The sequence below is a fragment of the Gopherus evgoodei genome, chromosome 3 (assembly GCF_007399415.2).
Source record: "Gopherus evgoodei ecotype Sinaloan lineage chromosome 3, rGopEvg1_v1.p, whole genome shotgun sequence".
NCBI lineage: Eukaryota > Metazoa > Chordata > Testudines > Testudinidae > Gopherus > Gopherus evgoodei.
Genome location: NC_044324.1, coordinates 139,819,031 through 139,843,456, shown reverse-complemented (window position 1 = coordinate 139,843,456; position 24,426 = coordinate 139,819,031). Strand labels below are relative to the sequence as shown.

At 42.2% G+C, this 24,426-nt stretch overlaps 1 protein-coding gene across 5 annotated transcripts in view; it reads left to right on the top strand.

Annotated features, from left to right (window-relative positions):
- The window catches only part of WDR27 (WD repeat domain 27), a 220,288-nt gene extending 212,490 nt beyond the window's left edge, over nucleotides 1-7,798 (top strand). For all 5 annotated transcript variants that reach the window (XM_030556801.1, XM_030556800.1, XM_030556799.1 and 2 more), the window contains one exon: nucleotides 6,927-7,798. In XM_030556801.1, coding sequence (XP_030412661.1) covers nucleotides 6,927-6,974 — 48 coding nt within the window. In that variant the 3' untranslated portion in view covers nucleotides 6,975-7,798. The remainder of the gene's footprint in view (nucleotides 1-6,926) is intronic.
- The last annotated feature ends 16,628 nt before the right edge of the window (nucleotides 7,799-24,426 follow it).

Genomic DNA, 24,426 nt, shown 5'->3' with positions numbered 1-24,426 from the left:
CCAAGCAAAACCTCTGCTGTACCAATTGAAGTTCTCTCCCCTCATTAATCACATACTATAGATTAGAGAGACAACATGGGTGAGGTAATATCTTTTTATTGGACCAACTTCTGTTGATGTGAGACAAGCTCTAGAGCTTACACAGAGCTCTTCTTTAGGCCTGGGAAACTAATTCAAAGTGTCACTGTTATATAAAAGATTTGAATAGATTGGTTAGCATATGTAGTTAACACATAAAAGGGACTATTCAAGGTGAATTGGCCCGTTAACATGCCTCCAGTCATGGGCAGAGGGAGAAAAGTTGCTGGGGAGTTGGGGGGGAGGTATTAGTGATGTACCAATTATTGTAATAAGCCATAAATTCAATATCTCTGATTTTGTGTTTAGCAAAGTTATGAATTTAAGTTCCCAGGCTTGTCTTTTGAAAGTTTTGTGCAGGTTTCCTTTGAGGATGAGAACTAGTAAGTCAGATATAGAGTGATCACTTTGTGAAAAATGTTCACCCACAGATGATAGGGTATTTTGGTCTTTTATCTTTGTCTTTTCTGTGTGACTTCGTTCATTCATTACTTGAGACCAGTGGATCACCAATAATGAGATCCTTCAGAGAACTGTTCTATAGTCTATGCGGACTACACAGGACATTTGCAGGCTTCACTGGTTGGGACATGAGCACATGTCTCAAGATCGTCTGCCAAAGGCAGTGCTCTATGGCCAACTTAAAAACCGCCTCAACTCAGAGGAAAGACAAAGCTCCGATATAGCGACAAGGTCAAGCAAGGCCTCAAGAAATCAGCATTCCCACTGACAATTTGGAAAATCCTGCCCACAATCACTCAGTTTGGAGAAGCCAGGATAAGGCTGGTGCAGTTACCACGGAGAGCCATCAGAGAACCTAGTCTGAGGCCCACAGGTGAGCCAAGAAGCAGAGTATGCTCCAACCTCTGTCTGGCAAGTGGACCTGTAGCCATTGTGGAAAGGTTTGCCACTCGCATATCAGGCTTTTTTCCCATACCATTGGTAAGCACCACTGAGAGACCGACTTTGTCATGTCTCCTTTCATCTGTTAAGATGTTGGACAGCCAATGATCATCCAAGAGTGTCGGATTTGTCTGGTTTCACCCACATAATTGCTATTGGGACATTTAGTGCACTGGAAAAGGTACACCACATGTTGCGATAGGTCTGTGTAGGACCCAGGGATCTTGAAAGGTGTGTTATGGGGCATGCATTGGTGTATGAAACAATTTTTGTAATGGGGCTGCTGAAAGCCATTGAACAAAACTGTAAACTCTGTAGATGGTGGAAACCACTTTAAGCTGTGGGTGCAGCAGCACCCCTATTTCTAGTATCCCAGGGCAGTTTTGATCATTCTAGCAATGGAGATATGTCTGCAGATCCTGCCAGAACAACAGATGCAAAACTAGTCATCTCACTGTACCAAATGCGTTTACATCATATCGAAGGACATTGCACATTTGAGTTGAAGGGTTACCTACATTCCACACAAATTTGATATCACCTCACTTTTATTGTTGAAAAACATTTGCATAATCATGAAACTGAACTGTTAGTTATTTACACTAAAGGTATGAATCACACACCATTTTAAGTTTTGTGTGTGTGTAGATTGTGCCCCTCATTTGGGTCTGTCACACTTTGTGAGCCTTAACGAGTTGAGAAATATGCCTCTGAATCTTTCCAGACACCTTCAGTTTTTCAGTCCTTATCTTGCCACTTTTCTTCCTGTTAGTGCTCCCATTGCTACTTTCTTGTTCTGTTCTTTGTTACTGTTACATTTCTGTGCTGACTGCACATGCAAGAATAATGGGAAGTACTCTCTGATCCTCTGTCTACTGAAAGATTTTTGCTAAAGTAGCTTAAGTGTACCTAGAAACCACACACCGGTATAAATTTGAAGAAGTTTTGTTCACAGAACATTCAAGCAAAAAAATCAATGTTTTGTTCAAAATTTGAATGGATTCTAAATATACTTGAGCGTGTTCTCTCATCCCTAATTTTAATAGTGCCAGTGTCTGGATTCAGAACCATCCAAGGAGCTGTGGCTTGACCACTCAGTAGCCTCCATGATCTATATTAGTACAAACTGCAATTAACTCTACCAAAATTTAATGAGGTATTTTATTAATTAAAATGTAGGTATACTCTGAAAAAAGAAACATTTTGTCAAAATGTTATCCTGGGCTCCTCTGTCTTTCAGTGATTTCCACAACAAATGTGCTCATTTTACAGTTACTTTTTTTTTCTAACTTCTAGCTGTGTAATCTCATCATGGAGTCTGAAAGTCAAGATGGGCTCTTTCTGACACACACATGAATCTTCAGTGAATCTGCACTTTTAATTTAATTACAAATCCGTCGATAAAATCCAGGATACACACTTGTAGCTATATTTTCTGCCTATCCTATGCTTCTAGCAATAAAAAGTGGCAAAAGTATATATTGATCAGTAAAGTTAACAGAGTAGAGTCTCAATACTCACAAATAGTAGGTCTTTTGAGTAAGGTGTCATTTGTAATATACTGTCTTTTCAGAGTAGAACCATACTTTATAATTTCACTATGTGACCTTATGGTAAAATTTGACTTAGGATAAATTTTTCCAAAGTGTTTAAGTGACTTAAGCTTCTAAGTCCCATTTTCATGAGACCTATTGACTTCTAATTAGACTCAGGCTCCTGTATCATTTAGATGCTTTTGAAAATTCTACCCTTAATCCTACTACTGTAATACTAGCCAACTTTTTATGAGATTTGATAGAGTACTTTGTATAACTTAAAAAAAAAACAAAAACGATTTCCATGCACCAGCCTGGAAGCAGAAAATGGTGAAAATTTCACAAGAAATCATTCTTTTGTGATTTCTGGAACAATGTCCAGCTCAGTAAGTAGCTGGGCACGACAATGATGGGTACCTTTATAGAACTACCTGAAACAGACAAGAAAATATTGCAGACTCAAGGGGTTTGGATGAGTTACAATTAGTCATGTGGACTTCTGAGTGCTTACCTGAACTAAACCTCCAAACATGCTGTGGTTTCCTCATTCACTTCTCTTAAAAGGTGCTGTATTGACAGACTTTGGATACTGAAATCTGCTTTTTATCAACAGTCCTGGGAGGAGACACACAAAGCAGTGTGCAACATTGACATAAATTGTGCCCCAGATACTCCAGTGGTGGTTGAGGCTTCTGAAGCTACAGAGTCCTACAAGAGCCACAGTGGGCAGTGTCATATTGTAAGAATTGCCCCTTTCTCTGCTACTGATTGGCCTGTGGAAGGAACGGGTGGAGGAGAAGCAACTGGGGCCTGGTCTACACTGAGGGGGGCAGTGTCGATGTAAGATATGCAACTTCAGCTATGAGAATAGCGTAGCTGAAGTCGACGTATCTTATTTCAACTTACCTCCCATCCTCACGGCACGGGCTCAACAGCCGCGGCCCCCCCCCCGTTGACTCTGCTTCTGCCTCTCGCCCTCGTAGAGTTCCAGAGTCGATGGGAGCGCATTTGGGGATCGATATATCGCGTCTAGATGAGATGCGATATATCGATCCCCGACAGATCAATCGCTACCTGCCGATCTGGGGGGTAGTCTGGACGTACCCTGGAAGTGTCAAAAGGGAAATCAGAGGATCATCAGGCATCAGGCAAGGATGCCGAACACCTATCTTCTCTGCAGGAAGCTCCTTTGGCAGCCACTGACTTCTTTTAAAGCTTCCTGTGGACCTAAACTGTCTTCCCACGGCATCTCCTAAAACAAGTGGCGGCAGTACATGTGAAGAGGCAACTATCCACCTAGAGGAGCAGCAGAAGTTGTGGGAAGCCTTTTTTAATCTACAGCCAGTGTAAGTGAGTTGAGAAACCAAGGGACCACTAAGGAGAAGGCAGAGCCATTAAGGACTTGGGAATGGTAGCAGTAAGGAAAAGAGACAGTGTTGTTAGAGGTATAGGGGGAAGAGGCAAAATGGGTTAGGATGCGAATTTTTGATGAGTGATGAAAAGAGTAGAGCATGGAAAGAGGAGATGTCAAGTCATGTAGGAAGGAGGATTGGATTCAAACCAGTGAGTAGTGTCTCCAGATCCCCTTTCCAGTTCTTGTGTCAGCCAGTCCCTGCCTACCAGTTGTGCTAATGTACACCAGCTGAGTGGAAATGCCAGTTTTGCAGTAGTTTATCTAAATTAATTCTCTTATGAAAATTAACCAGATCTCACTCAAACATAACTCATGAATACAGACTCCTGATCTCGCTCCAACCCTGTACATTCTTTTTCCATCCCCGTACAAATCTTCTTTCAGCTGCTGGCTCAAACTTGGTAGCTCTGTAGTAAATAGTGTTGCATTTTTAGTCATTGTTTATGAAACTATAAGGATTACATGGTGTGGGAGATGAGGAGGGGTGGAAAGGGGAGTGCACACGTGGAAAAATAATTTTCTTGTTGACATGTGGAAATGCCTGCAGAAGCTTAAACCAAGCAATACTTTTTTTCATCTAAGCTGCACAAAATTTAGCCTCACTGGGGAATTTTGAGAACTAGTCTCTAATTCTTTTAAGATCGTTCACATGCTGGGATGAAATTCTCCATCACTGGCTTGTCATATCCTTCAGCAATGGAATGTAAAACTGGAAAACAGCTCAGTTGGATGGCAGGCTCAACCTATAGGATGTATTTTTCAGCCCTGTTTTTGCAAATAAGCCATTTTGCTGCATAAGTAAACATCAGTGTTGATTGAAAGAAATTGTTGGAATTTCAAAATCTTTTTAATCTCAAAAGCTGTGTGTTTTTTGTCAATGAAAGTAGAGGAGGTTTATAGAAAGAGTATCAATTCTTTGAAATTGATCAATCCTTCCAGTTTAGGTATACCCTGCAAAATTATTGTAAAACTGTATTATGATGTTTCTTGTTTATTGTCTTTGAATAATTCAGTATCAAGTTCAGTTAGTTTGAAATTGTCTAGCTGCTGGTCTTGAAAGTGAAACTGGATTCTTTCCGGTTCATACATCATCGCCAGCAGTAAGAATTCTTCAGTTAGATTCTATTCTACTGAATGGTTATCTTAATTCTGTCTCACACTCCGGGAGCTGAGTTGGTTCTGCAATGCTGACAAGAATAAATTATAATAAAAGCATATTGTATTATTGTCCTACATCATATAGCACCATACTATTATCACATTCATTACCATAGTACCTAGGAGCCACAGTTACGGCACATAAGGAGCAGAACACCATGGTGCTAGGCACTAGACAAACGCAGAACAAAAAAATATTCCCTTCCCCAAAGAGCTTATAATCAAAGTATAAGACAAGAAATAACAGATGGCTACAGACAGATGGAGAACAGTGAGACATATTGGTCAATGCCATAGGCAGTGGAATGCATTATGTATATCAAAAAAAAATGAAGTCTCCGCCCTGAGGATTTTACAATTTATATTCAACATATGACAACATGAGAGGGTAAACGGATATGTGGGAGGAGGAGGGCTAGAACAAGTAGATATTTTATATACTTGTCATTGTTCCAATATTCAGATACAGAAGTAGAGAGGGAACCAATGGGGACTTTCAGAAGGGGATGACACTGCTGGAGTGGCAGGTAAAGAATATGATTTTAGAAGCAGCATACTGCATAGATTTAAATGGTGTGGTGTGTTTTGAGGTTGCAGCAGTGAAGATGACAGATTAGGGCAGTAGGCATGGAGACAAGAGCATATTTTGGCCATGTTATAAAGGAAGACATAGCAAGAGTTAGCAATAGACGGTATAGAAAGAAAAGGATATATTGAGGTCAAATGGCAACAAAGATGTGAACTTGGATGACAAAAATAGTGAAATTATTGATGGTGATTGAAGAGGAAGAGAAAAGTGAGGATTTCCAGAAGACATTTTATGTTCACCATGTTTGGTTTGACATTTCATGGCGATGCAATAGAGAGTAGGTCACAGATGAGGAAACGAACAGAAAAAGGGAGGGATGTAGAATAGATAAGGGAGTCTTAGCATAGAGGTGGTGGTTGAAATCATGATAGTGGAAAAGGATGCTGAAGGACAGGGAGAAGAGAAGACAACCAAAGTCAGAGCCTTGAGCCATGTCACTTGTCCAACCGTGAGACAATAGTGACCTTGGTGAGAGCAATCTTGATGGATTGCTTAGAGCACAAGCTGCAGTGCAGATTACAGGCTATTAGATGTTTGTCATTCAAATGAGCAGATCCGACTCTGGATACACACATGGTGTAGATTTCTTGAATACCAGGTGCCATTTGTACATCACTTTTCTGACCACAGCTGCACTTCAAGGTTTTGTTTATGCAATTGTAGAATGTGCTGTGTACTCTGGTTTTATTACCAAGGAGAGGATGATGGTGAGGAATAAATATAATATAGAGTTCTGAAATGCACATCTTTAAAGTATCTCTTTTTTTTAACAGAAGTTTGTTCCTTTTTCAGTGTTCTTTCACTCAGAGGAAATCCTTATACTGTATTTAACATCAGTGAAAATTAGTTTATGTGCAAAACATATTTGTTCATATGTACCTTTACTAATAATGAATGCTTTCCTTTTGTCATTTGTTACAACTTTTTCATTCACCCACACCCCCACCTGTTTGATTTTCTGCATGGTTTATATATATAATTTGGTTTTCCAACTGTTCATGTGGTAACTGATTTTGCACCAAACTTGAAAATAGCCAATTGGGAAAAAATTCAAATAAAACTAGAATTTTTGGATTAATTAAACCTGTATCTTAAACTGTTTTAAAAATGAAATCTGGACCTCTAGCTATTGGAGTAGCTTAAATACATCCTAAATTTATTTAATTCATGTCAGTGCTCATCTAAGCAAATTTCACTCACTGAAAAGAACTCCATTGAAACCATGTGTTCTTTTCTTTTTGAACTACAGCTCACCACAGCCACCTTGGATGGCAAACTCCAGTTGTTTCTACCTTGATGCTTGCCAGCCTGTGGAACGCTGGCCTTGGTGCTCTGGAAATAACAGCTTGCTGACAGAAAGGAGATTGGCAACTGTGCAAGCCGCAAAATATTCCTTTTTAAATTACAGTTGCAGAAATAATGTCACTTACATTGGAAAAATAAGGATAAGGTACAGTGTGGTACAATTGTACTCATTCAGGCCTCAGTACAGCAAAGACTTAAGGATTTATGTCAATGGGGCTACTCACATGCTTAATGGTAAGCATGTGCTGCAGTGCTTGGTTCTATTGGTGTCTCTTATCTGTAGATTGGTGACACAGTTAAAATAGAAAGTGATCCAGGTTTAAAGCTAAAATTTCTGCCTATAACTAAAGACTTGAAATGCTCCCTTTTTTTTTTTTTAAAGGTGAGTTCCTCATTCTTAATGAAATGACATTAGGAGTCATATTGGTCCCTTGTTTATATCTATGCAACTCCCATGAGGTTACTGGAAGTAACTTGGGTATAGCAGAATTTGGTCCTCATTACTGAGACAATCTGATTTACAGCCATTTTATTGCATTCTGTTATCCGTTGTACCCATTCTGCTAAGTTATTAGGGATGGGGGAAAGACTTTTATTTTAAAGCCTTTGTCTTCACAGAGCTAACTTGATATTTTAGTTTGGTAATTTACTTGTTTCGTTTTATTGTGACAGTAGGGGTGTGCCCCATTTCTAGAAATAGAAAATTTGAAAAGTATTGAAGTAGAAAATTAGTTCTGGGAGAAAGCTTTTGGGGTTTTATTTTATTTATTTTTACAATCTTTAACTATGTTTGCCCCTAATCTTTGAAAATTCTGATGTTGGATGTTTTGAATAATAAATAATAAACTGATGTTCATACTATTCATCATCTGTCTGTTTAAAAATGGGGAACATCTAAGACTGTGTCCTATGTTAATCTGAATTGTGTGATGCTGAGAAAACTTTACCCTTTTATATGGACTGTGGTGCCAAGCCAAACAAACTTACCAGGACAAAGGATCATTAAGTCTTATAAAACTCCTTTACTCTTGTCAGCTCAACTGTCTTTAGCTGGCCAATTACATACAACTGAACTTTCTTCTCAGACCTTTTCCTACAGAGCCACAAGGGAAAAAAATGGGATTTCTACACTGCCTACACAGATTAATAAAACTCAGCAATGTGACAGATGCACCTTTTTACAGTAAGCTTTTTAAATACTACAAGATAATTGAATTTAAAAAGTGGATGATACCCCCTTGGTTATATGCACAACACTTATGTTCATTTAGTATAAGAAGGTTGATGTTTTAATTACACAGAAGTCAAGATTCTTTTAAGGTTTCTAGATTCCATTAATTCTGTGCTCTTGCATATAAACTTTAGCTGCTTCTTGCAGAGCTAAGCCATACACTTACTGTATGTTAGATTCTGACACCTTCACTCTCTCAAGTAGTCTCACCGAAGTCAACAGGACTGCTTGTGGAACAAAGTGCTATTCATCGTGATTTAGAGTATCAGAATTGGTCCCCATGTTATCTCACATTATATGCGCAATAGTATATTGTAGGCTGCTGGACCTGATCACTAGCCTAGGAAAAACAATTGGCCACACCCAATTCCATTTGTATCCTTTTCTTTGGGGTTTAGTTGGTTTTTTAACACACAAATGCAAGGAAATGTGGAACAATAACAAGAAGCAACAGTCCTGTTCTTGACAGAAATTGTGGGGTGCCCTGGTAGCTTAAGGGGCTTGTCCTCTGCCAGCTTATCCTCTTGCAGCCTTCTGCTGCAGCCACAGAAGAATGTACTCTCAGCTCTCTCTGGAGCTAGGGACCTCACTTATATCCTCCAGCTGGGAATCAGACCTAATCACTAGATACTTTCCAGCTGGGTTGGCTGATTCCGAGCACCTGGCTGTTGGGCTTCTCTCTAGAACAGTGCTGGTTGACCCCTGGCCCTAAAAGTGACAGACAGCCCTGTTATATACATAATGACGTGTACAGTGGGCTAGGTTCGCTCCAGGATCTACCAAAGATGACATTAACCAAGGCTTTAGTTGTGGAAACTCCAGGAGGGGATGAAATTCCATTGGCACAAAGCAGCTACAATCTCCTCTTTACTGGAGGAGCCATAGCCAGGAGCCGCGCCAGGGTTTTTGGCACTCTAGGCGCAGGGCCGGCTCGACGGTCCCGCGGCTCCGGTGGACTGCAGGAGGTCCACCAGAGCAATCTGCCGCCCTCCCAAATCCTGGCACCCTAGGCGACTGCCTTGGTCGCCTAAATGGAAGCACTGGCCCTGGCTATAGCTTGCCTGTACAACTCAGAAGGTTGGTGCTTCTATCTAGGAAGAGTGCGTGGCCAGGGCAGGCAAGGAGTGCTCTAATTCAATGGCTTCTGCAGGTGGAACTTCTTCAGAGTTCTGTTGCTACTTAAAACTGACTCACATAGCAAATACTGTTAGGGTGGTCTTCTTCATTACCTAGAATAAATTTCCCTGACGTGCAAGGATCTTAAATGACACAGAGCCTTCCTGCACTAACTTTACTAAATCTAGCATAGGACAGATAAAAGGGTTACCAACATTTTTCAGTATAGGCTAATCAATTATTTTTCCCCAGCCTTGTTCTCAGAAATGGTTGAACTGTTTTGGCTGAAATTTACTAAAAAATACCTTAGCCAGAGGCAGGCATTCAGCATGCAAAATGTCAGCCCACACAGTTGAAGTTTTGTAAATTTATAAGCACCTGAAAATAAGATCTTTATAATACGATGTGTCAGCCAACTTTAATAATAGGCAGCACTGGCAAACTATCCCATGAGTGGAAGTATGCAGAAGACACACAAAGAAGAAATGAAGATTACTTACCTATAACTGGAGTTCTTTAATGGGGACTCTGCATACTCATGCTCCCTGCCCTCCTAACCTGCTCCTTATGGAATCCTGATTCTGTAGTTTGATAATCCACTTTAGTGGTTGGAAGGACCTGACCACTGGTGCCAACTCCCCTTCTATGGCCATGTCCCTTGAGCATGCTCAAGCACTGGGCAGGAGGGAAGGAGAGGGGTAAGGTGCTCCTAAGGGACACTACTACTAGAAGATTCCACTGTCCTGCAGCACCCAGTTGGCACAAGCCATGAGTGTGAGTATGCAGAGTCCATCTCAAAGAACTCCAGTTACAAGTAAGTAACCTTAATTTTTCCAGTCCAGCAAGTTCTGCTGAATGCCACAGAGATCCTCTGTTATTCAGCATTTTTTACATACTTTGGTCCTGGTCTTGCAATTGGATCCACATGGGCAGACCCTTCTTCCTGAATGGCTATCCAAGCGCACATGATTGGAGTCTTTGGAACTAATTCTGATCCTACTTACACCATTAGTTCAGTGGAATTGCACCTATGTATACGTGATCAGAAACAGGTCATTAGGTTTCAGTCCTGCTCCTGTTGAATTCAGGGGGCCATTGATATGAGGACAGCTGGGTGGGCCTTGAATACCATTATAATATGTTCCATACAACTGATGTCTTAAACCAAGAAAGACACACACACACACACACACAAGGCCACATGACAGTCTGGCATTTGTTCTTCCATAAAAAATAACAGTGCTCCTCTTGTGCTCTCATTTGGCTATAACAACAAGTAGGGAGCCAAAGGGAAAGTACACAGCTACAATTAGTCTACTTAATATTGCACAACTATACATTACAGGATTTTTCTTTTCACCCTCTGATAAGAATGACTGATTTTTAAATATGGTGACTTTCCTGTTCTGGTGTAGTTTTGTAGTAAATAAAATATTTTAAGAGAATTATTCTGGATTCTTTAAATATTAATAGTTATTAAGTTTTGTTCTCTGGGTTTACTTTATACTTTTTTTTGGCTCTTCCAAGCAGATGGGGACCTGATGGTTTGTTTCTTGACCCACACTTTCCAGTGCCATGGCCACCATCTTTCCAGTTGAGGAGGATTAGTCCTTTTGGAGGACATCAGTCTTGCACCTCAACTGGCTGGAGGAACTGTTGTGAAATAGTAATAGTCTTACTATTATTTATTATTTGCATTACCATAGCACCTTGATGCCCTAGTCATGGACCAGAAATCTATTGTGGTACTGTACAAACAGAACAAAAAGATGCTCCCTGCCCCAGAGAAATTACAGTCTAAGCATAGGACAGTACACAACAGATGGACCAAGACAGACCAATGAGTCAGTAGAAGGTAACAATGAGACAATATTGGTTAGCAAGAGAGGCAGTGGTCTTAGCATACCAGCACTCTAATCATTGTCAGGTGTTTTGTAGGCATCACAGAAAATAAGAGTTTTAAGAACATAAGAACAGCCATATTTAGTCAGACCAAAGGTCCATCTAGCCCAGTATCCTGTCTTTTGACAGTGGTCAGTGCCAGGTGCTTCAGAGGGAATGAACAAAACAGGTAATTATCAAGTGATCCATTCCCTGTCGCCCATTCCCAGCTTCTGGCAAACAGAGGCTAGGGACACCTCGAAGGGATTTGAAGGATGATAATGCTGTAGTCTTTATGTGGCCGAATGATTTTAACATCTTTCAAAGGACAATAACATATCTCATATTGGTCATGTGCTTTTTTTTTGTTTTTGTTTTTGTCAAATGAACCATGGATACCCCTACAACAGGGATTACACCTAGGGAGTTATATATTACAACAAAGTGTCATGCCAACTGCTGCACATCAGTGTTAAATCACTAAATATTCAACATGAGTATCTTGTATTTACTAGAAGCAGATATTTCAGTCCACAAGGTGAAGTTTAACTGTAGGTCATTTTCGCAGGTTTGCCTCATTTTTCATGAAAGTAATTTGTTGCTAAGGAGAAGATGCTTAACCCCACACCTGCACTTACTTGGCAGTGGGGTAAGGCAGGGGTTGTGGTCGGTTATTGGTTGTTTTAAGGGATACACTGCTGCTCTGAATGTGAGGTTGCTGTGAAACCTTCAGAAGAGTGGAGCAGCTCAGTCCAATGCTGACTTGACACATGGGCCATGTCTTCACGACAAAAAAAGTGGAGTTTTTTACAGTGGGATAATGAACATGCATTAGTTATGTCACTGTAAAATCCTAGTGGTTCTGTAGTTTTTACCTCTATGTAGGTAGGTGAGGTCAACCATAGGCAAGGGGTATAGTGTTAACCTTGCTGTAAAAGCTAATTGCAAGTTGTCTCCACTATGGTTTTGCTAACACACGTTAGTTATCCTGCTGTAAAAAAACAAACACACACCACCACCTGTTTTGGGCAATGAAAACATGGCCTTGGGTACAAACCCTGTTTGCTTGACTCAGCTGCTAACTTCAGTGATGCTCTGCACATGAAAAAAAGGAGCAGGAGTTGGCCCTTAAATTGGACACATTAGTTAGCATCCAGCAGTTAATCTCAGGTCAATTTGGCACCCATGTATCGCTGTTGACTTCAATAGAGCTGTCAGGGCTGATTTCCCACTCTGGCACTTCGAGTGCAGAAGGTGGGGGCCTCGCAAGGATTCTAAAAATTAATACTGGCCACTCAAGGTTTGTATTAAATTCCCAAGGTTGCAGCTTCTCTCTGACCTTGGATGGGTAGATGCTGCCACCACCCAAAAGCAAAAAAATATTATTTCCTTTGGGGTATCCTCAAGCCCTTTCACCCCTCATCCGGGGAAGAGCTGAGAAAGAAAACAGGAAATTAGCTGTTGCCCCCAGCTAATTAAACAACATGCACAAACCTCTTAGGACACCAAAAATTCAATCCTGTTCTTAAAAAGGGTAAATTTTATTAAAAACAAAAAGAAAATACATCTGGAACTTAGGCTTTTGCTAGATTTAAAAAAACTCACTTACAAAAATTAAACATCAAGAATAACCTCCTAGAGGTCCATCTTAAAGGTTACAAGCAAAACAAAAAGCATTTGGGGTAGCACAGGAGTCCACAAGCCAATAAGAGATAAACCTAATCACATCTTTCTAAACACTTTCTGATTTATGAGTAGGAGTTAGGTATGATCTGATGATTTCCATACCTGACAAAAAGCATTTTACAGAATAGTCCCAGCCCCGTCTCTGCTCTGTCTTCTTTCTGGAGAACAACAACAAAACAGACCAAGGGAAGTTTTTCCCAATTTTAAAAAGTTCTAGCCTTCCCATTGGCTCTTTTTTGGTCAGGTGCCCACTCCTTTCCTTTTACTTGTGGCCTTTTTAACCCTTTACAGGTAAAGCAAGCAGAAAACGTCTACCAAGAGGGATTTTATAGGCAACTGACTGGGTGGGTGTCCATAAAAGGGAGCTACCCCCACCCTTCATTTATCACAACAGCTATTCCTGCTCTGCACTAGTATTAGTGAAGAGAATCAGACCCCTGATATTTTCCAAATGCCATCTAATCCAGCTGCTCCAACAGCACAGTTTGTTCTATGTTTGTTCACTCTCATGGGATTTGCTGTTTACAGAACGGATAAGGAAGAAATAGATTTCTGTTTTCTTCTCAGAGGTGGCATTTTCTCTGTTGCTGGATATTTATGAGCCTTTCATGAAACGGTAACAACATTCTACTACAAAGGCAGGCAATTCCAGCGGAGCTGCTTCCAGGTTCCCAATTGCTGTTTCTCTCGTTAGCTCTGGCAAATGTGGGGAGCTAGCTATATTCTTCCAAATAGTTCCCGGAACAGTTGAATTAATACAAGAAAACAATTACCACAATTCATCAAGAACACAGGACATGCTTCATTCTTCTACGTGTGCATATCCGAAGTGAACATTGCTTCCATTGTTTCGGACTGCAGAGGAGCCATATAATAACAATAAAAATGAAGTGTGAGGGTGAACCTGACTTCGCTATGTCTTGTTTTAATTTTAAAACAATGCAGAATTTCCATGTTCTGAACATTATTAGCCTTCAGTTCTTGTTAATTCAATTACTTTCTTCTTTGTCAATCAGCCTCTTTCATGGAAAAATATGTGCCGGGTCAACTTGATCCCATACAACCATGATTGAAGTCAATGGGATTTTAGCCTGCCCCCAATGCCGCTCAGACTGGGCAAAGCTGGAGGCTTTCCACACAAAATGCCAGCATCATATATTGGGCATAAAGTGGAACAACTTCATTTGTAACACAGATGTTTGTGGTTGCTCTGGTCTATACACTATTGGGGTCTTTGTCTGCAGCCGGCCTCCTATGCTTTTCAGACATGTCACCAGAATGCCGCAAGATGTTCTGGTGAATGCCGTTCTCTGGGTGGGCTGGTCTACACTTGGAGAGGGGGGTTGATATAAGATATGCAACTTCAGCTATGAGAATAGCATAGCTGAAGTCAACGTATCTTATTTCGACTTACCTCCCGTCCTTACGGTGTGGGATCAATGGCCGCAGCTCCCTCATCAACTCCGCTTCCTCCTCTTGCCCTGGTGGAGTTATGGAGTCGACGGAGAGCGTGGCGGGGATTGATTTATCATGTCTAGATGAGATGCGATAAATCGATCCCTGATAGATTGATCGCTATGCGCCGATCTGACAGGTAGTGTGGATGTACCTTGGGTGGCTTGTAGCATCTGGGATAAAATTCCACCAATTGAGTGCTGGAGGCAGCTCAGAGGCAGACCCCCCTACTACATGGGTGCATTAAATTTGTTCTGACAGTGGACTTTCAGCCTGTTAAGCCTTGTGGCTGCAGAGAAACTGACCAAATGGTGAACAATTGCTACGGCCGATCGTTCGGCTAAGCACTAAGAAGAGGAAGAAGAAGCATAAGGCTCAAGCAATCTGAGCCCAGTTCTGTACTTACGTGGAAGACTCTCTGATGAGGTCAGAGCAAGTTGTCTATTGGGTTTTTTTAGTCACAATGAGATGCCATGAATGAAGAGGGGAAAATGGATTAAATATAGCCCCAGCTGTAGCGTTAGCTAGTGGATTGATTCAACACTTTGCATTCATTTCTGGGTCTGCAAGCCCCTTCCAGAGCCTGTTTATAACTAGAGCTGCAAAAAGTAAAAGTGCTTAATAATATGGTTGAAATCTTGCTACCATGAGATGCAGAGAGCTGCCAAAATGTTTTGATTGAATGCTTTTTGCTTTCCCAGGGCAGCACCTGCCCCTTAATGTGCCATTTGAGCTCTCCTTTTGGAAGACAAAAATTCTTGCAGGAAGCTTCCATTTCCACAATGCTCAGAGGTGTCTCATTTCACCTGTGTGTGGGCCTAGCTTGGATGCACAGGCAGCTACCAGTTGCTGGGCAGAAACTGTTGACTCTTGGCTATGCTTGCTGCTTGGCTGACCAAAAAGTCACATCCCATGTGAGGATGTTGGTGTCAGGTGGTAAAGGTTCTAGAAAGGCACTGAAAGTATCCTTGGGATAACTGCAAAAACTTATATAGAGTTACTCTGGAGGGAGTTTGGCCCAATAGTCCACAACTGTAGATAAAAAGGCAACCTGAGGAAAGGAAATAGCTATGTGATCTAATAAATCTACTCCGGCATACATGATTTTATACTGCAGAAAGTGCAGTCAGAAAAAAATTAAGGTTCTTCCTCCTTCCCCCCCGGCAGCTGCAGTCTCCTTGAATAGTGCTCTACATTGTGGTATGTTTCTCTGCTCCACCTTCCACATTCCCTCACATCCATGAAGTCATACCAGTGTGTATATCTCAGAGGACTTAAATAAATGGACCAAACACAATGTAAATGTTGTAACAGGAGGATCTAGTTAATACGGATTATACCTTCTGTCCTCACAAAGCATTACATTTAAGGTTTTTGTTTAGTTATCTAAAGTCTTTTTTTGATCTATACTGCACTCTGAATTCATTATGCTAAAAGCCATTGAACTGTCTAGAAAATGGAATGTGTATAGTAAGAGGTTTGTAAAAATGTCATTTGAAGCGTCATTTGTCAGTCACTCTGGCAAAGTATGTAATTTATTCATGCTTGTTTGTCAGCCATTTGAACTCTTTTCCAGGCTACTAGCTTGTATCTTAATTACAATAAGGATAATAATTATTTCATTTTTCAGCACCCCCTGCAGAGCTCTGTACCATCAGGATAAAATAAGATTCATATGGAACCCAAAGTGGTGATGTGAAAAAGTAAATTTTGGATGGAGGTGACTGGAAATCTAAGGCACTTTTTCAAAAGCGAGGAGAGAGGGACTGAGACAGATGTCAAGGATGAAGGAACTTCCCCTACCCCCCCATCATAGAGTATGTGTGTACACACACACACACACACACACACACACACACACACACACACACACACAATATTATTTTTCACAGTCACCTGGTGGGCAAGCTGGATAATGTTTTAAAGTTAATAAATGCCAGAGCTGGACTGGAGCTAATGTACAGACATTGTTGTGTATATTTAATATAATTAATTAATATTAAATAATACAGCAACTATAAAAAAGTAATTAGGCAGGAGAGTAACCCCCTCCTCTGGGGAAAAGCATGCAGGAAGGTTGGAGATTCCCTCTTGTGTAGTTTTCTCAAAATTCTTCCATTGTAGGTTGCCAAATCCTGTGCAAGAAGCAAGGGATTCAGTCCCCAAGCTCCACAGATCCCCTCTGTTTCCCTATGGACATAAGGTCCTGTCCCCTCCCTTCCTGGTACTGGGAGCTGTGCATCCTCAGCACCCTTAAAAATTTGATCAGTTATTTTTAGGTGCATAAATATGAGTTTAGGTGTCTAATATTAGACATCTAAACTTGAAAATTTTGGTCTAACTTACCATCCCAACGTCACAGTGTGTGTCAGAGGCAGCGCTCAGGCTAGAATTCCAGACTACATAATTGTAGTTCCATATTCTCACCACTGGAGACACCTATCCTTCTTTGTAGTACTCCTCCTTTCTCTGGTGGGTAGAGAAGCTTGGATGTTGGAAAGATAAAGGTATTTGTATAGAAAGGATAATTATAATGGAATGAATTGTTTACAAACAGCCCAAATGTGTCCTTGAACTCTTCATTAACATTCTGTCGAAATAAGTCTTAAAATTAAAATCTGTATTTAAAAGCAGGGTTGGAAGAAATAATATTGTTATCTCTGGGCACTTCCATTCACCTCAGTCTCCTTCTTATTCTCTCAACCATTCCCCTTGATGAGTATCTGCTTCTGCTTTTGCAATTTTCCCTTTATTGGAAAAAGGACTCTCCTGTGCTCGACCTCGGACACCAGCCTAGAGTGGGGTGTCCCAGGCTCCATCCTTGCAGATCCCCTATTGTTAGATCACCTCACCTCAGGCAATGGAACTGTGTGGAAATTCCAAGCTTACAACCAAATTCTTTATAAAGTCAGGTTCTTATCTGAAGATAGAGAACAAAGATTTTAAACAAAAGAAAATATAATTTTCTGATCATATCTAGATTTTACTTTTCTTGACAGTTAATCAGGTTGGCTATCGTAGTTACAGTAACAGTAAGCAATGCTAAAACAAACGTATCTTCAGACAGAAATGCTTGAGTCTGGCCTGCTTTATCTGACCTGGCAGCATTCACCCTCCTTTGTTGAGGGGTTTGCTGGGACACTCAACAGAGGAGGGGGACAACCTGCATTTCCCCAGTTGATTTTCTTAACATATTTCCCTACACCCCAAAACAGCTCAATCAGGTCTGGGCAAATTCCATTCTGGGCTATCAAAAGTGAACAGGCTGAAAGTGACGGCTGTTCCACTGATTGGATGGTTGGGCTATCGTGTCTCAATAGCCATACTCATGACCAGGAAAGGTATTTTCTTCTCTCAGAGGGCTTTGTTTGTCTGAGAGTAGTTCTGGTCCCTTAACCCTCCCTTTGTCTATGTGTATTAAAATAGAAATGTATCTGTTACACATCTAAAATATATTTAGTAAATGGTAACAGTAAAGCTGTCCAGAAAATGAAAATCTCTTCCCATGAAAATATCAGCATAAAAAAAAAACACTTTTGAAAGTCAATACTGTAATATTTTTCATAGAAAGGGATTTCCATAAAAATTCCATTTCAGGAGAAATAACATGGGGTTTTTTGTGTGTAGCTTGCTGGCTGCCCACCTGGTGATCAGGGTGGCCAGGAGTTTTCCTGAGCTTCCTGGGGAGCTAGAAGCTCAGGAACACCAGGGGAATGGACTAACTGGGGAGTGGCCTGCCAGAGACTGTGGAAACCCAAGGAGCGTGGAAGTCAGGATGCTGAGGAGCCTGGGAACTGACTAGTTGGGGAGTGGCCACTAGGCTTCCTGAGTAGCCCAGCAGGCAGGCTGGTGCAGAGCTGGGGAGCCTGTAAATCATTAGAGCCTAGGAGCTTTGCATTGAGTTGCCAGCCAAGCTAAGGAGGTAAGTGGGAGAGCTAGCAAGGCATCAGAGAGTTTCTATCAAAAACTGCCTGGTTTTCACCACAAATTTTGATGGAATTGATGCATTCTTGTGGAAGCTTTTGATTGTGTCAAATCAGCATTTTCTGATGGGAAATTCGAAGCCAGTTGTAGTGACATATCATGACATCTCAGCAAGCTCAGAAATGTGCAGACCTGCTTTCAGAGCAGCCAAGCATCTACAACAGGGGTAGGCAACCTATGGCACACGTGCCGAAGGTGGCACGCAAATTGATTTTCAGTGGCACTCATAGTGCTCGGGTCCTGGCCACAGGTTCAGGGGGCTCTGCATTTTAAATTAATTTTAAATGAAGCTTCTTAAACATTTTAAAAACCTTATTTACTTTACATACAACAATAGTTTACTTATATATTATAGACTTAAAGAAAGAGACCTTCTAAAAACTTTCAAATATATTACTGGCACTCAAAACCTTAAATTAGAGTGAATAAATGAAGACTCGGCACACCACTTCTGAAAGGTTGCCGACCCCGATCTACAACATCCATTCACTTCAAAACGAGAGTTGTGGCTGCTCTTCACCTCTGATCATCAGCCCCAGATGTGACTCATGCAATTTGCAACTCTAGCTCCTTGAAGCAACAAATTACCCAAATAAAGCTGTTACCCTAGCTCCTATCTAACCAGCACGTTTGCTGTTCTAACCAGTGCATTATCTCCTGTTCCAGCGGTGCTTTAATAGCTTGTCAAAAGTTTGAAGAAACTGGATGTTCACAGGTTGGGATCCAGTCAGTCCATTTTTACTTGAATGTGATATTTTGAAGGACGAGGAAAAGATTGCATTCTTCACATTTTATGCCACATAAATCATCGTCTGTTAAATGATTTTCCATTTTTTTAATCAAATGCTGCAATCGCAAGATGAGGTTATGACTAGACTTGTTGGCAGAAACCCAACACTAGTATATTCGGATTTCTTCCTGGTGCACAATAATCATACAGGACTTTGGGGTGAGCTTAGAAACAGACTGTAAAATGTAAATTTGCTCAGTGCAAACTACTGTAGAACTGCCAGACATGGTAGATCACTTTGTGTCGAGGCTGCCTAAAGTTAATAGCAGAACCACATCTTCAAATCATATTTACTTTGCTATGCTAAATAAACCAGAAAGCTGGCGTGTTTCCCCTTGATTTCAACTAAAGTTTCAAAGTCAATGACCTATTCTTTAGGTTTGTTGATCATTTGTGTTATTGCAATATCCCTTTATAATCCAGTAAAGTCACTCCCATGCTGAAAGTAATGTTCTGTTTCAAAATAAGGGATTCTTTTCTAAGGAGGGGAAAAAAAAACTTGGGTTGTTAGGGCCTAAAATTTGTCCTGCTTTAAAACTGGTATAAGTTGATAGAGAATGTCTTTAAAATTGTTATAGCAGGACAGCTATGTTAAGGTTGTGAAATGTTTTCCATTTTGAAATAAGTGATCCCATCAGAGACATCAACATCTTTCTCACAGTACAGTTAGACTTATCTGATTCCATGCTTTCTAGAGACTTTGTTCAGATGAAAATTAAACATCGGCATGCAAAAAGACTCATTTTTGTCTGGTTTGATCATTTCTCCCACCAAAGAAGCAATATCGGCAGAGATCAATTTGTACTGACGCACATATGGTATGCAGAAGGTTTCCGACAGCACAAGCACGGATGATGTTTCCTGCATACTATTATGAAGGACTCTGTGTTGCATTTCCAGTGCTGAGTAACTCAGTGGGTGGCTGACAATAATTTGTTTATATCCCAGAAATAGATAATGAAGTTAGGTTTGACAATTAGTGTTTTGTTTTTTATTTTGTTGGGGGTGGATTTTGTGTTTCAGGGATATGAAGCCAAATGTGTGAGTAACTCTGGCAGTCAAACAGAGGAGTGGATTTTCCTCATCCTTGGCTGTGCCTTGAAATAAGAATTAACAATATTTCATGCGTTTCCATCTTCAATGGGGTGTATTCTCTTTTTAAGCCTAAGGGGGCGGAGCAGAAGACCCTTTTCCAGGGATGTTGGTGCGAGCACAAGCCAAAACTAGAAGAGAGGATATGGTCCCAGGGAATTAGCAGTGATCTTCCCAGGACACTGTCATCTTAAGACCTGGGGTTAGGAGCCCTGTAATACAGAGTGAACAGGACTCTCCTCTCTCCAGGCCAATCAGGATGAGCTCTCAAGGAGAGAAGTGTATATGGGTATGTCTACACTACAGGATTATTCCGATTTTACATAACCCAGTTTTGTAAAACAGATTGTATAAAGTCGAGTTCACATGGCCACACTAAGCACATTAATTCGGCGGTTTGTGTCCATGTACCGAGGCTAGCGTCAATTTCCGGAGCGTTGCACTGTGGGTAGCTATCCCATAGTTCCCGCAGTCTCCCCCACCCCTTGGAATTCTGGGTTGAGATCCCAGTGCCTTATGGGGCAAAAAACATTGTCGTGGGTGGTTCTGGGTACAGCCTCACCCCTCCCTCCATGAAAGCAGCAGACAACCGTTTCATCTCTTTTTTCCTGGGTGAACTGTGCAAACGCCATAGCACAGCAAGCATGGACTCTGCTCAGATCAAGACCGCAATCGTGGACATTGTAAACACCTCGCGCATTCTCATGCAGTCTATGCTGAACCAGGACTTGCAAAGCCAGGCGAGGAGGAGGCAGCTACGGCAGCGCGGCAACGAGAGTGATGAGGACATGGACACAGAAGTCTCTCAAACCGCAAGCCCCTGCGCTTTGGAGATCCTGCTGGTAATGGGGCAGGTTCTAGCCATTGAACGCCGATTTTGGGCCCGGGAAACAAGCACAGACTGGTGGGACTGCATAGTTTTGCAGGTTTGGGATGATTCTCAGTGGCTGCGAAACTTTTGCATGCGTAAGGGCACTTTCATGGAACTTTGTGACTTGCTTTCCCTTGCCCTGAAATGCCAGAATACCAAGATGAGAGCAGCCCTCACAGTTGAGAAGCGAGTGGCAATAACCCTCTGGAAGCTTGCAATGCTAGACAGCTACTAGTCAGTCGGGAATCAATTTGGAGTAGGAAAATCTACTGTGGGGGCTGCTGTGATTCAAGTAGCCAAAGCAATCATTAAGCTGCTGCTACGAAAGGTTGTGACTCTGGGAAATGTGCAGGTCATAGTGGATGGCTTTGCTGCAATGAGATTCCCTAACTGTTGTGGGGCAATAGATGGAACCCATATCCCTATCTTGGCACCGGAGCACCAGGGCACCCAGTACGTAAACCGCAAGGAATACTTTTCAATGGTGCTGCAAGCACTGGTGGATCACAAGGGACGTTTCACCAACATCCACGTGGGATGGCCAGGAAGGGTTCATGACGCTCGCGTCTTCAGGAACACTACTCTGTTTAAACTGCTGCAGCAAGTAAATTACTTCCCGGACCAGAAAATAACAGTTGGGGATGTTGAAATGCTTGTCATTATCCTGGATGACCCAGCCTACCCCTTGATGCCATGGCTCATGAAGCCATACACAGGCAGCCTGGACAGTAGTCAGGATTTGTTCAACTACAGGCTGAGCAAGTGCAGAATGGTGGTAGAATGTGCATTTGGCCGTTTAAAGGCGCGCTGGCACACATTACTAACTCGCTCAGACCTCAGCCAAACCAATGTCCCCATTTATTGCCGCTTGCTGTGTGCTCCACAATCTCTGTGAGAGTAAGGAGGAAACCTTTATGGCAGGGTGGGAGGCTGAGGCAAATTACCTGGCCGCTAATTACGCGCAGCCAGACACCAGGGCGATTAGAAGAGCACACCAGGAAGCAGTGCGCATCAGAGAAACTTTGAAAACGAGTTTCATCACGGGCCAGGGTACGGTGTGATTGCTGTGTTTGTTTCCCCTTGATGAATGCCCCCCCGATTGACTCATTCCCTGTAAGCAACCCACCCTCCCCCTTCGATTACAGCTTGCTTAAGCAAATAAATTCAGTATTGTTTAAAAATCATGTATTCTTTATTAATTCATTATAAAAAGAGGGAGAGATCTGACAAACTATCCCGGGTGTGGTTTGGGAGGAGGATAGGAGGGAAGGAAAAGGCCACTAAAAAACATTTCAAAGTAATGACAGCCTTTTGGTTGGGCTGTCCACGGGGGTGGAGTGGGCGGGTGCACGGAGCCTCTCCCACGCATTCTTACACGTCTGGGTGAGGAGGGTATGGAACATGGTGAGGGTGATTACACAGGGGCTGCAGTGGCACTCTGTGACCCTGCTGCTGTTCCTGAAGCTCCACCAGACATCGGAGGATGTCAGTTTGATCATGCAGCAGCCCCAGAATTGCATCCCGCCACCGCTGATCTTCCTACCTACACCTCTTATCTTCCTGCCCCCACCTCTCATCTCGAGCGTCTCTGCTCTCCTCACATTTGTCCCTCCTCTCCTCACGTTCTTCCCTCCTGTCCTCACGTTCACTGGCATCTTTCCTGTAATTTGATACCATGTCCTTTCACTCATTCAGATGAGCTCTTTCATTGTGGGTCACTTCCATGATTTCCGAGAACATTTCATCTCGCGTCTTTTTTTTCCGCCACCTTATCTGAGATAGCCTTCAGGAGGGAGGCTTGACAAATTTGCAGCTGCATGAGGGAGGGAAAAAAGGGAGAGAAGTATTTAAAAAGATACATTGTACAGAACAATGCTTATACTCTTTCACGGTGAACAACACTATTCACCTTACATAGCACATGTGATTTCACTACAAGGTCGCATTTTGCATCTTAATATTGAGTGCCTGCGGCTCTGGTGTTAGAGATCTCACAGACGCAGGTCCGGGCAGCAGAATTTGGCTTGCATGTGGCCATGGTAAGCCATTGTCTTTCGGCTTCTGCAGCCTTCATATACACAGTGCCCTCCTTTCCCAAATACCAAGCAAATCCCGTTCAGTGCTGCTTCTTTCCTGTTAACATGCAGCAGCAGAAACCACCCCCCTATCTATTCTCTGGGATGATCACTTTACCCTTCCCCCCACCGCGTGGCTGGTATCTTGGAAGATCACTGCTAATCACCCCCCTTGCCCCCCACCGCGTGGTTGGTAGCAGGGAAGATCCCTGCTAGCCAAACGCGAAAAAGCTCAGCACCATTTCCCCTCCCCCTGCTTGGCTACCTGCAAGGAAGGATTTCTTTTAAGCAACAGGCAAACAGCCCAGTAGGAATGACCATTTCTGTCTCCTTAATTAAATTCCTGAATTTCATCCAGATTACCATGAACGATATCACTCTCCTGAGGATAACACAGCGAGATAAAGAATGGATGTTGCTTGAATGCCAGCAATCACCGGGACCATACGCAGCTAGGCTTTGTCATGCAATGATACCAGATTACTTGCTACATGCATGGCTTGGTCAAGTGTCCTACCATGGAGGACGGAATAAGGCTGCACTGCCCAGAAACCTTTTGCAAAGGCTTTTGGAGTACCTCCAGGAGAGCTTCATGGAGATGTCCCTGGAGGATTTCCACTCCATCCCCAGACATGGTAACAGACTTTTCCAATAACTGTACTGGCTGTGAATGCATCCCAAGTCCTCAGGGCAAATTAATCATTAAAAAATGCTTGCTTTTAAACCATGTTTTATATTTACAAAGGTACACTCACCAGAGGTCCCTTCCATGGCTTCACTGTCTGGGCTAGTGGCTTGGGAGGGTAATTCCGTCTGGGTGAGAAAAAGCTCCTGGCTGTTGGGGAGAATGGAGTGCTGTGTGCTCTCCGCAAGCTCGTCCTCCTCTTCCTCTTCCTCATCTTCCCCGTCCACAGAATCCTCAGCCATGGCTGAGATTACCACCCCCACCTTGGAATCCACGGACAAGTGTGGGGAACTGGTGGCGGATCCCCCTAGAATTGCATGCAGCTCAGCATAGAAGCGGCATGTTCCCGGACCTTCCATTTGCTTCTGTGGTTTTCTGGTAGGCTTGTCTGAGCTCCTTAACTTTCACACAGCACTGCACTGAGTCCCTGGTGTGGCCTTTCTCCATCATGGCCTTGGAAATTTTTTCAAATGTTTTTTCATTTCGTCTTTTGGAACGGAGTTCTGTTAGCACGGAATCCTCTCCCCATATAGCGGTCAGATCCAGTACCTCCCGTGCGGTCCATGCTGGAGCTCTTT